This window comes from Centroberyx gerrardi, chromosome 8 (assembly GCF_048128805.1).
Source record: "Centroberyx gerrardi isolate f3 chromosome 8, fCenGer3.hap1.cur.20231027, whole genome shotgun sequence".
NCBI classification, from domain to species: Eukaryota; Metazoa; Chordata; class Actinopteri; order Beryciformes; family Berycidae; genus Centroberyx; species Centroberyx gerrardi.
Genome location: NC_136004.1, coordinates 19,587,284 through 19,601,909, shown reverse-complemented (window position 1 = coordinate 19,601,909; position 14,626 = coordinate 19,587,284). Strand labels below are relative to the sequence as shown.

Here is a 14,626-nt window from a genome sequence, read left to right as displayed (position 1 = left end):
TCCTCTGACCTTGGTTCCGGGTCAACCTTGTTCTCTAATTGGCCCAAGGCCTACTTATCCCAGCCAGGGGTCAACGAGAGGAGGTTGCCTAGGTGATGGCCTTTCCCTCGGGTCACGTTTTGTCATTTGTTTGAACAAAACGACTTGTTCATTGTTTCTTGTGGCTTTTTTGTAATATCCCTCCACAGATACGGTACTGTGCACATGTAAAAAAAAATCCATAAAGCGAAGATTCTTTGCAAAAATAATGAAATGAAAAGTTTCAAAATATCCAAAAATTGACTATAAAGAGCAGTCTAATAATGCAGAAAACAAATAAACATCTAAGACAAAATTTATATTAAAAAAATCTAGGGTGCCTAAGACTTTTGCACAGTACTGTAGCTGTGAGAATAGTCAACATGAAATCACAGAACATAAAAAGATCCTTTTTTCTGACATCTAATACAGCAACTTCCTTTTATTAATGGGATTACATTGGCAAGAGGTCGCGGCTGGCAGTCTTTCATTTAAAGCTGCACAGAGCAACTTCACACTTTGAGATAACTGTTGAAGACATTACTCGGAAATCATGTAATGTGATGTCATTAAACTGCGTGCTCCTCGGACCTAGGCTGATTATCAATATGTGTTCTTGTGTCCTCCATGACGCATTTTACATAATATCTAACCGCTGAAGCACGGTTCCAAAACAAAAGAACGACAGGACGGAGGACAGATAGAAAACCCGAAAGTTTCCTTGCCAACCTCAAAATATCGAGGATGCATCAGCTGGTGACTTGACCAACAAGAACGAATTGAAAGCCCCAAGATTCATTGTGACAACGGCGAGCAGCGCTGTAGTCTACAGTTCTCCACAAGGACACAAGTATTGACTTGGCATCCTTGGTTTTGATAATCAGCCCTAAATTTCTTCTTCTTGGTGGCTGGTAGGTGAGGAGATGGTGAAAAAAATATTTTCGCAGCAGGTTCAATTATTGTTGGTGAGTCTAGCTTTCTCTTCATGGAGCGCTCGCTCACTGCTGTTTAGGGACAGTTTTGTATTTGGCTCCTACGTTTTGATTTGTCACCTCTTTCCCGCCAGTGACCATACCCAACACACCTGGAATTCATTTGGTCAAATAGGGTAAATCTATTGGGTCTCAATTAGTGGGGATGGGACACTCCTCTCTGTTACAGGCCCAATTTGTGGATTAGGCTGATAAGATATGCATTTTTACATAAAAATCTTACATAAAAATCTAGTGCAGATTTAGCCAGCTGACTGAGAACACTTGCACTTTTTCAGCAGCACCCTGCCACACAACATTCGGTATAACTGAGTGTGAATTAACAAGTACGTTCTGAAAAGAACTCAAGTCAATTGTAATGATGCAAGCTGTGCCATGTCCATGCCAGACTTTGGAAGACCTGTTCTTAAAAGAACAAAGCCAAACCTGCTTGTATGCGCATTAAATAGAAAATGAGACAGTACTTACACGACAACAATGAACTATGATTTAGTTAGATCTGAGAATTGCACTGACAGACAACAGACAACCTTAATATTACAGTATTACAATTAGGGCTGCAGCTATCGATTATTTTAGTAATCGAGTATTCTACCGATTATTCCATCGATTAATCGAGTAATCGGATAAGAAATACTTTTGCTTTATTAAAGAGCAATAGTAAATATACAAAAGAGAAAAGCTGTCCGCACGAAGCTGTCCATACGACACTGTGATTTACTGAAAACGAGGTGAAATAATTATTATTATTGATATTTATTACTAGGCCTAAATATCATACAAGTTCATAAGACTGGCTAATGTACATTTATTTGCTATGTTGAAGGGTTGCCCTACACCTGCTGACCCTACTCACTGCAATCAAACTAAACTGAATATACCTGCTGTATTGGACTGGTGCATTTTAGGCTCCAATTGCTACTTACACCACCTGATATTTTGCTTTCTGGGGTATTTTATGCATCACTGTGAGGGGAGTAGGTGTGTGTGTGTGTGTGTGTGTGTGTGTGTGTGTGTGTGTGTGCGTGTGTGTGTATGTGTGTGTGACTATCATAATAATAACATGAATGAAGCTCAGGCTTTCACAAATTGACTGCAGCATTTTATTTTCTGTGGTTATTTTCTTGAGCAAAACTTAGCTAACTTAGGGACATCATAACTAGCCACCATATTGATTTACGTTCTTAACTAGCCATTACATATAGCCATAATTAACGTGCATTCTTTACTAGCCTTCATCTCATCCCGTTTTAATATTAAGTGCTGACTCCGCCCACCCGGGCCAGTTTCGGCGTACGCCGGTAGCAATTACAAGTGGACCCTATCCTACAGTCCCTGCTCTCAGCGGAGGGAGGGGGCTACGCTGTGTGGGAAGCGCTGTGACCGTCAGACCTCTCTGGATTAGACAAGCAAGGAGAGAAAACCGGCATCAGCCGAACCAATTTATTGCCAAATGCTTTGGGATTCAACACATTAACATTGCTTCCCATGGTCAGAAAAAGTCGGCAGATTTGTCGCTAGTCGCTTTTGAGAAATAAAGTCGCCAGGGGGGTCTGAAAAGTCGCTAAGTCTAGCGACAAAGTCGCCAAGTTGGCAACACTGGATCCCAAACTTTGGACACTTTCTGTCGTTTTCTCTGGCCTGTCTCTTCTCTTCGCCCCTCGCTATTTTCTCTCTCTTTCTCCAGCGCGTTGTGCAACAGTAATAATCATCCGTGCGAAACACTGAGTGTGTATATAGTTATATGGATTAAACGAAGCTTCGATGCAAAGAATTTGCATCGATGATTTTTAGTAATCGAGTTACTCGAGTTTCTCGAGGAATCGTTTCAGCCCTAATTACAATATTACATATTACTCTGAAGGGGTTCCAGAGGGTCCCAGTAAAATGAGGAATGGTTTAATTTCCCTATAATTAGATTCACTAGAAATGATCCCAAATAGAAAATGCATAAGAATGATGATTGCAATCATAGGTTTCACTATTATCTCTTCACGTACGGTGTACAGATGAACAATTCAATACCAAACCAACAACAACAAGTCTTCCCATGGGGTTCACTGGGACAAAATCCTATCAAATGGACCCCCATTGCCTAAATGTGTGTTTATTTGGGGGTCCATAACACCAGAACATTTGAGAACCCCTGTGTTATTAGACTAACCAAGATCAACTTGATCTTTCAATAAGTTTTAGGTCTTACTGTAAGCCTTTCCTCTAAAGAATGTATGGAAAGCATATAACGCAATCTCTACAATAAATGTGCAACAAAACATTTCTGAAGTAAACTTTGTGTTGAAAGGAATGCAATCAAACCAAGTTGAGAGGAAAGCAAGCTAGCATCCTAGCCATGTATTGTATAGGAGCATGGCGCAGGCGGAGAGCAGCGCAGAGTGCAGTGGAGCACATGTGGGTCGTCGTAGGAGATTTGTGCATCAGAGCGAGCGCATCAGGCCATTTACACCCACGTGCAGCGTTACGTTTTTCTGAAAATTTACCCATTAGTGTGAAACCAAAAGTGAGTTGCAGTGAGTTCTAGTCCTTGTGTGAGTCCAAGTGTAAAGCTGGATGTGGATCCAAGCCTGGCTACTACTATATGATTGCTACTGTGGTCACATGCTCGTCTGAGTCATAGTACAAGTTGAGAGCAATTTGTAGTGCGAGTTTAGTGTGAAGCCAATGGTAAGACCTGCTGTTAGTGTGAATAAAAGTGTGAGTCCCAGTGTGAGTAATAACTAAAGTAGAGGATGGTATGAGGTACTTCACTGGTCTCACTTAGAGAGGGATTAAACAAAGACATGATCTCACATGGAGCCAACCTCATGCTGGCCCTGAAACCAGTATAAAACCTCCGTGCGGATGCTTGTGGGCTTGGCCACTAGCATGGCAACTTTAATGTTTCAGTGATCCTCTCTCTTACATTTACCATTTCTCTTTCTCTTCTTGCGTCAAGGCTGTCTGTTCATTGAGTGGTGTTATGAAACCCATCTACATTCTTAACTACCTCTCAGGTGAGCACCGGGGACAGGGAAAGGTATGTTACTATAACAACCCGAGTCAAAGGAGGAATAGCTTGACTTTTGCATTTTGACGTGAACAGTCATGTCTGGTGAGGAGGAGGAGGAGGAGGAGGAAGAGGAGGAGGAGGAAGAGGAGGAAGAGGAGGAGGAAGAGGAGGAGGGTGCATGAAAGCCACTGCAGGTCTGGCTGAACAGTGGAGGCCCTCTGCTGTACAGCATAACTTCTTTTGTTTCTCTTTCCTTTAATAGCAAGGCTTTTCTAACAAATCAATGCTGTTACACAACAGGTGGTTAGCCAGTTCTCTCCTCCTGCCAACAACAGCTCCCAGTTGCATTAGCTGCTACTTAAACATTTACATTTTCCAGCAACATTACATAACTCCAAGACTCTGTCCAAAGATTAATGCGGAACTGGCAAAACATGAAAACTGGAAGGATTTTTCAAAGATAAATGTTTATTCTTCTATATTTGGACAGGGGTAATTGAGGGCAATTTGGGCCTTTTTGACTATAATAAAGTCTTGGAAAATAAAAAATATACAAATACCAAAATAAAAAATATACAAATACCAAAATACATGCTTTCATAGATTGGACACAGCTTGTCAGCTTTGATTACCCAGAAGACACTGCACATCAAACGGCCTCACCATGCGGTAAAGGTAAAACTCCCAAAATCCACCAACAGTATCTGTCACTATGGACTGAGCTGTGAGCTGCACCCAAAGGCTCATCCTCCCACAACCACCAGGCAGCCAATGTGCAGAATCAATGTTTGTGTGGTCCATATCCGCTTACTCACTACTGCCGAGCCAGCAAAACAAGGTTACACAAGTGCAAGAATAAATATGCTCCCCCAGGGGTCAGCGTCGACCATCTGAGCTGATACATCCTTTCCCTTTACAGAAGCGAATGCCAAGCGCAAACTGCACAACTGCCAAAAACCTAAGATCTCTGTACCGCTCACGTTAAACAACCCTCTCTCCTGTAGGTTCTTGTCTCTCCAACATAGTGGTGTGTGCACCAAACAACGTGGCACACACGGGGTGACACATTCAAAGATTCTTCACTTGGATTTGGTCGTGAGGGATCTCGATACCCCGCTCTCACGAAAACCAACGTGAAATGTGACACCTGATTGTGCTAAAATGGTGCTTGAGAAGGAAGAGCAGCTTGCAGCACTTATTGTGTGTGTGTTCTCATTTGAGCCAAAAAGGAAAAAAGAAGAGGGATAGATGTCAAATTTGGAGGAAAGAATGGTTGGGGAAACAAGGGCAGCACGGGTTGTTATGGTACACGATAGGTGGTATGCTGTTGTTGTCGCTGACAAATTCCTAACAACCATTTTTATATGACAAGAAAACTGATTGGATATGACAATCTGAAATTTAGTTCTAATATGGCTTGTTTCTTTGTTCTCTTCTGCCTGGGTTCTTCGCAAGCTCTCACTGGCTTTGCTGCTCACCATCCTCAAAACTGGTCTCTTCATATTTCACACTACAGGAGTGTTGCATATTTTGTGGTGACAAAACTCTCTGGATGTCTTAGATGGGTCAAAGACTTTGGTGACTGCTGTGCGCACAAAGTTGGCTCTGACGTGGATTTTGTGTCACACCTCCAGCACTTGTCTAGGACCGTTAAATCAGCAGAATTAAATAAGTAGAGAGACACAGGGTCTTTTTCAATATGCATTCTTGTGTCCTCCATGACGCATTTGACATAATATCTAACAGCAGAAGTAAGAGTTCAAAACAAATAACGCCGAGGACGGATAAAGATCTTGGACGTTTACCTGCCGACCACAAAATATCAAGGATGCATCGGATGGTGACTTGGCTAATGAGGGGAGGGCAAGTTTCATTAGACTATAGTACAGAGTAGAAACAGTTCCCAGTAGAAACAGCTGGGACAATGAACAGCTGTGTATCTTAATTGATGGTGCAACCTCAACACACAACCCATCACAAACTGTAAAGATGCGTTTTCTGTGCTCGCATTCTTGAGTAGTTCGTTCTCTTCAAGATGACATGGGACGTTCAAGAAGGTTCTCCACAGGGACAAGTATCAACTTAGAAGTCTTGGTATTGATAATCACCTGCTCTCTCTCTTTCTCTCTTACACACACACACACACACACACACACACACACACACACACTCTCGCTCTTTGGGTACCAGTCTGTCCAAATGGAGAATGGAGTTACGCAATATTGTGCAACACCCTTTGGGTTGCCCCTTTGGGACAACTGTGCCACCTCAAATACTCCCACTACAACACAAACACACACATCCAGACACCCATGGGAGCACTGATCCTGAGAACACCTTGCCCAGAGATGAATCTCAAAGTCTGAGCACCTGTTTCTCTCTTCTCTTACGCTTGTCTTCTCTGGCTAAAATAGGAGGTGTCTGCCTTCCACATGCACCTTTTCCATGACAGCTGACAAGAGCAAGCGGGAAACATGTCATTAAGAAACAGCGACTACATATATAGACACATGGGTGCTAAGGGGAGATAACCTATCATCAGCCTTGACGCGGTTCCTTTACGAGGATTAAATGAGGCGTGCTATAACATACTGTCCACTTCAACAATTAGGGATCTAGGGATCAATACAGCAGAGGTGACAGTTTCTCTCTCTCTCTCCCTCTCTCTTCTTTTCCACTCCCCCCCCCCCCCGCCCCGCCCCGCCTATGAGCATATTAACATTATAGATCAAGCTTCTCCACAATTACGCTTAGTTTTCAAGAGCTGTTCTGCTGCTACGGTCTCTCTGGGGCCTCGTCCCTGTCTGCAAAACAAACGATCACGGCAGTCCGCAGAGCACACAAACACATACACTCAAGCACATCCAAACACACACACACACACACAGCCTCTTTATTGAAGGCCATAACTTGATTCTTTATTGGGCTGGCATAAAGCTCCCACAATGCTTATGGATTGAGCAACAGGACTAATGTATGTGTTTGTGGGAGACGTTAGAGAGGGAGAAGATTGTGTGTGTGTGTGTGTGTGTGTGTGTGTGTGTGTGTGTGTGTGTGTGTGTGTGTGTGTGTGTGTGTGTGTGTGTTCTACACAAACAGTTGCATGCCCCAAACTCAAATCAATCTTTCCATTCTTTCTCATCTCTCCCATTCTCTCTTCTCATTTCACCGCATCTCTTTTTTCTTTCCTTGTTTAAATATTTAATCAGCCTTGTTCCCCCACCATCAGGATACACAGTCATACACACACACACACACACACACACACTTACATCTCTGATAAAGTACTCCAGGGTGGCATAGGCGATGGCTATCCCGTCGTGGGTGCTGGTGCCCCGCCCCAGTTCATCCAGGATGACCAATGAGCGCTCAGTCGCCCGGGCGATGATCTCTGAGGCTTCCGTCAGCTCTTCCATGAAGGTGCTGCGCCCTTTGTAGATGTTGTCCGACGCCCCCATCCTGATAACCAATCACACAAAAGAGGAGAAGAGGTCAGAGGTCAGGGATGAGGGGGTGAGAAGCTTCCCTCATGGACTGGGGAAAACAGAGGAGCTGCATCAAAAGCCTGACACCATCAAGAAGAAAAGCATTCAAGTTGTATTTACTGTATTTATGTCCTTCAGTCCCTATTTCTACTTTTGATTTTCTAACCCTTTATTAAAGAAAACATATTTAGGTTCTCATACAGTCATTGCGTGTTTGTGTGTAGGTTGTAAAATGCTAATTTCTATGATTTTAGATTTCAGAAAGGGTTTGCTAATATTGTTTTTGATTACCTCATTAATGTATATAATCTGGTGTCTATGTGTCGTTATGGGTGGATGATTTACATTAATTTGAACACCCAGGGACGCAGGCAGCGCTGCTCATCTGTTAACTACAGATTTCACACTAGATTTGAGTGCTGTATAGCAAGTCCATCTTGCACTTAAAAATTCTACTGAGATGCAATGAGCTGATGCCAGCAAGAAAGATGCAATATGACAATTAATGAAGCACAAGAAATGAAAACTTCCTACCACGAATTTATGAATTCACCAAATTCACCAGATTTCTTTTCTTTGAGAGAATGAAATACTTTCAAGTACAGTACAGAAGTACAGTGACTTTCTGAAAATCATACTGCAGCATGAGAAAATATACAAAAGTTTTAGGGGGATCAGGTTTAGGGGATCAACACATTTTGAAGCAATTTTACAGTACAATTTCTTTACAATAAGACAAATTAAATGCATAATGCAAAAGCGCCGCTTTCAGAGAAGCCATATAGTAAGTCCCATTATGGTTTAGGTCTCTACATGTGCCCTAAAACAATGTAAAATGTAGCGCATACTAAAGAGCAAATCCACAAAAGAAAGCTTGAATGAACATCAGAATTATCGTTTTGTTCTTGCCAGGGTGCAATTTGTTAGGGGGGATTTCCCTCCTTATGTTTTGGATTTCACTGCTTCCATTATGAAACTTCATCTCCAGTTGGGACCCACTTTATCCGCCTTCTGCACTCTTAGTTGATTTGATCTCAAGCCCTGAAGTTGAAGGCATTGGGGCAATTCAGAATCTGCTGTCGTTCTCCAAGCAACCTCACCTCCCACAAACAGACACAGAGAAACAGCCTTTTTTCTAGTAGTGAACCTGCTCCTACAAGGTCTTCTTCCAGGAGAATTGATTTCATACCAAGAAAAGATAAAAGGAAGAGAGCGAGAGAGAGAGAGAGAGAGAGAGAGAGAGAGAGAGAGAGAGAGAGAGAGAGAGAGAGAGAGAGAGAGAGAGAGAGAGAGAGAGAGAGAGAGAGAGAGAGAGAGAGAGAAAGACAGATCTCACTAGAATTCTCAGGGTTTTTATTTCTCTACAAAAGCAGGAGAAACAAAGAAGTCTACCAGCAGCCAGAGGGGCTGGGTGTTGGTGTGGGGGGTTAAAATGAGACAATGTCAATGTCATGTGTCACGCTCTGAACTCTAGGCTGTTACATAGCACTCCCTTAAGGAGCTGTGCTTAACAATTTTCCCCTGACTTGCTGAATTTCTGTTACAAAGTTCTCTTCATACGAAATATATTCCATTTCTGATGTCGATTCAGATTCATTGGGTCTAACCTCAGGCTATGCCCAAACTTCCTTCAGGTTTCATTCTCCATTTGAAACCAGCATGGGAAAACTGATGCCAATTCCAATCCCACTTAATGATTTTTGTTTCTTAGGCATTCCTTGATTTCAAAATCTGGTAATAGGCCTACAGCCTAAAGCAGTGGTTCTCAGTCCTGGTCCTCAGGAGCCGGAGCCCTGCTGGTTTTCTATTTTACCTGGTAGTTAATTATATTCACCTGGTGTCCAAGGTCTCATTCAGCCCCTGATTACACCAGGTGAATGTAATTAACTACCAGGTAGAGCAGAAAACCAGCAGAGCTCTGAATCCTGAGGACCAGGATTTAGAACCACTGGCCTATCCTTTCAACGTATTTCAGATAGAAAAGCCAGCAAATTTACAAAATGCAGCATTACACTACATTCAATATTCCTAAAAAAAAAAAAAGGTCCAATAGCCTACACTAATAGATAAAAAACATCTTAGAGTACTAAGTACTAAATCAACAACAGTGGCATTCACAAACAAAATCAGGATGTAGGCATCTAATTTGAGGAAGTCATTTTAATTCCATGAACCTACACAGTTTCTGGTCATTGAATATCTAAAAATCCCTCTTTCGAATGTAAAATCTCAGCAATTCTAAGGTAATCAAGTTCTGGTGTTTTTGTTGTTCACCTGAGGCAGCATGCACCCTGCAGAGTGTGGAGGAGTTCTCCGGAAATCTCTGGCTCATTCAAATCATTTGGAACGAGCTGCACATCAAAAGAACTCTGGGTAGCCTAAATGCAGAGTAAAATGTATACTGAAAAATGATGAATTTACTTCTAGACAGCCTAATGTGGAGTATGGATTTATGGATTTGAGAGACACAAGTGGAGTTTTTTATTGGATATGTATCACTATTTGAATATTTTGCTAAAAAATACAGATGGTAAAAGCTGCAACGACGACAATCGCCTGAGATGGCAAAATATACGGTCAGTGACGGAAAATGTAAACTCTAACTCCAGAAGTGGAACAAGACTAACAGAGCACTACTGAGGAGGGCGCCATCTGTTATGTCCATGTCCAGAGATATTTACCAATTACAGAGATGCAATGACAACGTGATGTGCTCTTCCACAAGCCTCAGAGCCAGTGTCTGAGGGCTCCTGTGGTGCTCCGATACTGACTGACAAGACTAGAGTAGTGAGACATCTGATAACAAATCCTTAACTCCAGCTGGATCCCAGATGACTTCTTCATGTCTTCTTCACCTCTAAATCTGTCTTTTCCTGTCCTAACCGACCTTCAACATAGTCCCTGTCAATGGACCACCAACAGGAGCCGCTCGCACTCGAGTTACCATGGTTACAACACACGCTATATAGGAGAGGGGTGTAGCAGACATGCCACTGCATTTCATCAGCCAATCTGTAGTGTGTGTGTGTGCATGCATGCCTCAGACTCGGGGGAAATTATGACAATCGGATCTATACAGCGCAGCGGCAGGGACAGACAGAACCAGATGAAGAAGAGAGTGCTACTCACACACTCTGCCTGTCCACTGATGAAGGGATGGACGGTGGAAACACAGCAACACTCCACCAGTCACAGGGTAAATCCTTCCCACCAAACAAACTGATACTGGAAATAGCCTCCATTTCTCACCGCCTCACCCCTCCCCAAGTATTTCTATGACACTGTGATAGTCCCTTGTTTGCCGTCTGATTGCTCAACGATTTTACTTTCTTATTCCACCATCACATCACTCTTAGTCGGATCAATCAAAATGCTTGACCCACGCTCTAAACATAGCCTAATCAGTAGCTTGGCTTGGGTTATTTTTTGGGAAGAAAATCCAACCCTCCAACTGCCAAACCCAACACTCAGGGACAAGTGAGGGAAATCTCATGACTACAATCATGACTCTCTCACACGAAACTTGTGGAGTGAAAAAATCTCTTAAAAATGTGTTTGTGACAAGCTGGTAGTCTGAGGTGATGTGGGTGCCTAGCCACTGAGAACTGGCCAATGACAACTGATGCCCTAAATAGGGTGGTGTTGTTGTTGTTGTTGTTGTTGTTGTTGTTGTTGTTGTTGTTGTTGTTGTTGTTGTTGTTGTTGTTGTTGTTGTTGTTGTTGTTGTTGTTGTTGTTGTTGTTGTTGTTGTTGTTGTTGTTGTTGTTGTTGTTGTTGTTGTTGTTGTTGTTGTTGTTGTTGTTGTTGTTGTTGACTGCTGGTGCAAAATGGAGAGTCTAGAAAGAAGCCTTTGCTCTTTGATTCTGTGGGACTGACACCAGAACCTGACGTTTACCGTTGATGTTTTCTATTGTAGCTGTGTTGGAACTATCTCGACTTGACATCATGTAATGTACGTTTGGCCAGTTATATGCAGGAATAAGAAAATTATACCACCAAACAGCAAATGCAAGGCATGTCACCAACAGCTGTTTTTTTAAAATCAGTGTTAAAGTGTTTCAAGGTGGATTTTTCTTTTAATGGCAGACCAATCCATTTGGGAGGGAAGACCGCAGCAAGATCTGTGGCCGTTGTGGACTTTTTGAAGTTTAAGCAATTTCCTCTGATTCACCCCACACTTTCGCAGAGTAACTCCACACTTCCTGATTGCGACCCCAGACTTAGGGAGGCAAAGTGCCATGGAACACTAAGGACCTAACCAACACTGTGTGCCACCCACAAGATGGCATGGGCACTCTGACTCTGACTGCACCACTGTAAAAACACCAAAGAAGAAAAGAGACAATTTGGGATACAGCATTTTTCCATTGTACGCAGGGTTGACTGACCTTGTTAACCCATCTAGGTGATGATATTACACAGACACCTGTTAGCACCAGAATACTCATCAACGCCCGTGAGATCTTCTCACATTTCTGGATATTAGCCACATCCCCCCCCCCCCCCCCCCCCAAAAAAAAAAAAAAAAAACTCCCTCCTGCTTTTTCTGAGGAGAAGGGAGCTGTGAAAGACTTTTGTAAAACACAGTATAATAACTGCGAGGAGTCCATGGTCGATTAAAGGTTCTTTTCAAACACAATTTTACATTCTGCTTCCTTTGCTGTTTCCATAACAACCATGAAGGGATGGAAGAAAGTGCTCTATAACCTTCAGGACTCAATACCGACAAGAAAGCACACACACACACACAACAGCAGCATATGCACACACACATAGGCATCCAACAGGAAACAAACACATGCAAACCTGCCGGCATACACTGCTGAACTCTGCTGTGGAAGAAACAAATGTGTCAAAAAAAAGTCTCATAAAGACATATGCACACCCCCCACACACATACATACAGAAATATGTGCAAACTACGGTATGGCACATTTGTAAATGCAGTAGAGCAGTGGAGTGGGCAGAAGAATAAAACGAAGACTCTCTGAGGCTTTTAACCACTGATTATTCAGTCTATCCTCACTGATAATCAATCATCTGGATCAGTTCAGACAGGATATCCCATTAGACACCTACACACCATCTCATCACCCCCTGCTTATTCCACTCCAGTAAAACTAAGGAGCTCTCACTCCCTGTCTCTTTGTTTTTCTCTCCCACGAACACATAATGTCTCTCATATACACAAAATGAGGCAATTCCCACCGGTGTGTCTATTATACTAGAGAAAGCGCTGGGAATTGATTGAGAGTTTATTATCAGGATAGATCTTCCTTGGTATCTCCTATTCAGCGTTGGGGAGAGGCCAAGCTGTACAATTAGAAACAGGCAGGACGATAGAGGTGAAAAACACAGAGAGCAAGAAATAGAGGACCTTGGATCCTGTGTGTGTGTGTGTGTGTGTGTGTGTGTGTGTGTGTGTGTGTGTGTGTGTGTGTGTGTGTGTGTGTGTGTGTTTGCTATCTGGCCATTAGCTCTAAATTGCATTGTTCTGAGGGAATGTGAGAAAGTTAACCTCCAACCCCAATCAGAGACATGACTGAGCAGTAGAGGGACACACACACACACACACACACACACACACACACACTCACACACACACGTTTGTATTGCTGTACTTGTGAGAACCATCATTGACTACATTCATTCCCCCTAACCCTAAACCTAACCCTAAACCTAACCCACTACATCACAGCCTTTAATCCTTTATCCTAATCTAATCCTAATTCCAACCTTAACCCCCAAATCCAAGTTCTAACCCCTTGATCTTAACCCGTACCCTTGTCAATTATTATTCATAAATACAAATAACTTATTAAACTGAACACTAACCCTGTTCCTCTCTCTAACCTTAACTGTTACATACAGGCCTCCTGGCATAACATTAATTCAATTACTTCTTGTATTTGGTTTGCCTTTAAACTTTTGGGTTTTTTTTGTTGTTTTTTTGTGGGATACTTGAAAGAGGAAACTGCATCTAGATGTGACCTGCGTCCACGCTTTTTCATAACCTCAGAGGGTTTTTGAAAGTTTTGTCCCCTAATCTAATCTCACCTAAACCTAATCCCAATTCTGATTTTTGCCCTAAACCCAAGCAATAACCCCAAAATAGCCCCTTGCAGAAGTGAGGACCTCATTTCACAAAAATGTAAGAAGAAGGTCTAAAACTCAAACTGGTTCTCACAAGGATATAAGTACAAGAACACACACACACACACACACACACACACACACACAGTACCTTGGTGTGCTGACAAGCTTGGCTCCCACTGGGTTAAAGCATAAGAACATGCTTAAACCCGCAAAACAGACAATTACACACATCTGCAAGCCATTAGGCCTAATCACATAGCGTAGTAAAGGCAGAAAAACTGGCCTGCGTTCCACACTAATATGTAGTCAGCACTGGAAACTACATAGAGAGCTCACTGCTAAAGCCTCATTCCCATCATAATGAGAATAATCATCAGAAGAATAAAAAAAATCTTCTCCAACAAAGCCTTTTTGTCTGTGGGTTCCTGGAGCTACAGAGGGAACCGCAGCAGAACAATAGAGCCGGCCTTGTCAGACAACTCCTGTTCATCTTCCCGTGAGTCCTCACACACATCCTCCTGTCTGCTGACGAACACAATGGGATTGGAAGGGATAAGTCTGACCGTCAGTCCTAAAAATAAAGTCTACCATTTGCATCTTCACGTACAGGTAGATGAGTCGGTGACACAAGGTGAATGGGCTGTTAGTGATGATGTCAGAGCGGGGCAGCGGCAGCGGCCATGGATTCACCGCTGTCCTCATGTTAAATTCCTCCAAAGAGAGAGAACGGGTGGAGGAGAGGAGTGCGCCGTGCCTCGTCAGTGTTGTCATGGTCACTATTCTTCTCTTGCCCGCCGACAGAGAGAAAGCCTGAAAAGTCTGCCAGCCATCACCCCATGTGTGTGTGTGTGTGTGTGTGTGTGTGTCTTTTTGTCTTTGTCAATGGAGACAGACACACACACACACACACACACAAACAGAGTGTGAAAGGGTCTTTGTGTGTGTGTCTGCACTTACATTGTCGAGTAGGTATGTATAGGTGATTGTATGACTGTACTGTACGTGTGTGTGTGTATGTATGTAACTGT

The 14,626-nt window shown here is 42.8% G+C and overlaps 1 protein-coding gene across 1 annotated transcript in view; it reads right to left on the bottom strand.

Annotated features, from left to right (window-relative positions):
- The window catches only part of msh3 (mutS homolog 3 (E. coli)), a 43,244-nt gene that overhangs the window by 6,151 nt on the left and 22,467 nt on the right, over positions 1 to 14,626 (bottom strand). The window contains exon 22 of the mRNA XM_078285177.1: positions 7,290 to 7,476. Coding sequence (XP_078141303.1) covers positions 7,290 to 7,476 — 187 coding nt within the window. The remainder of the gene's footprint in view (positions 1 to 7,289; positions 7,477 to 14,626) is intronic.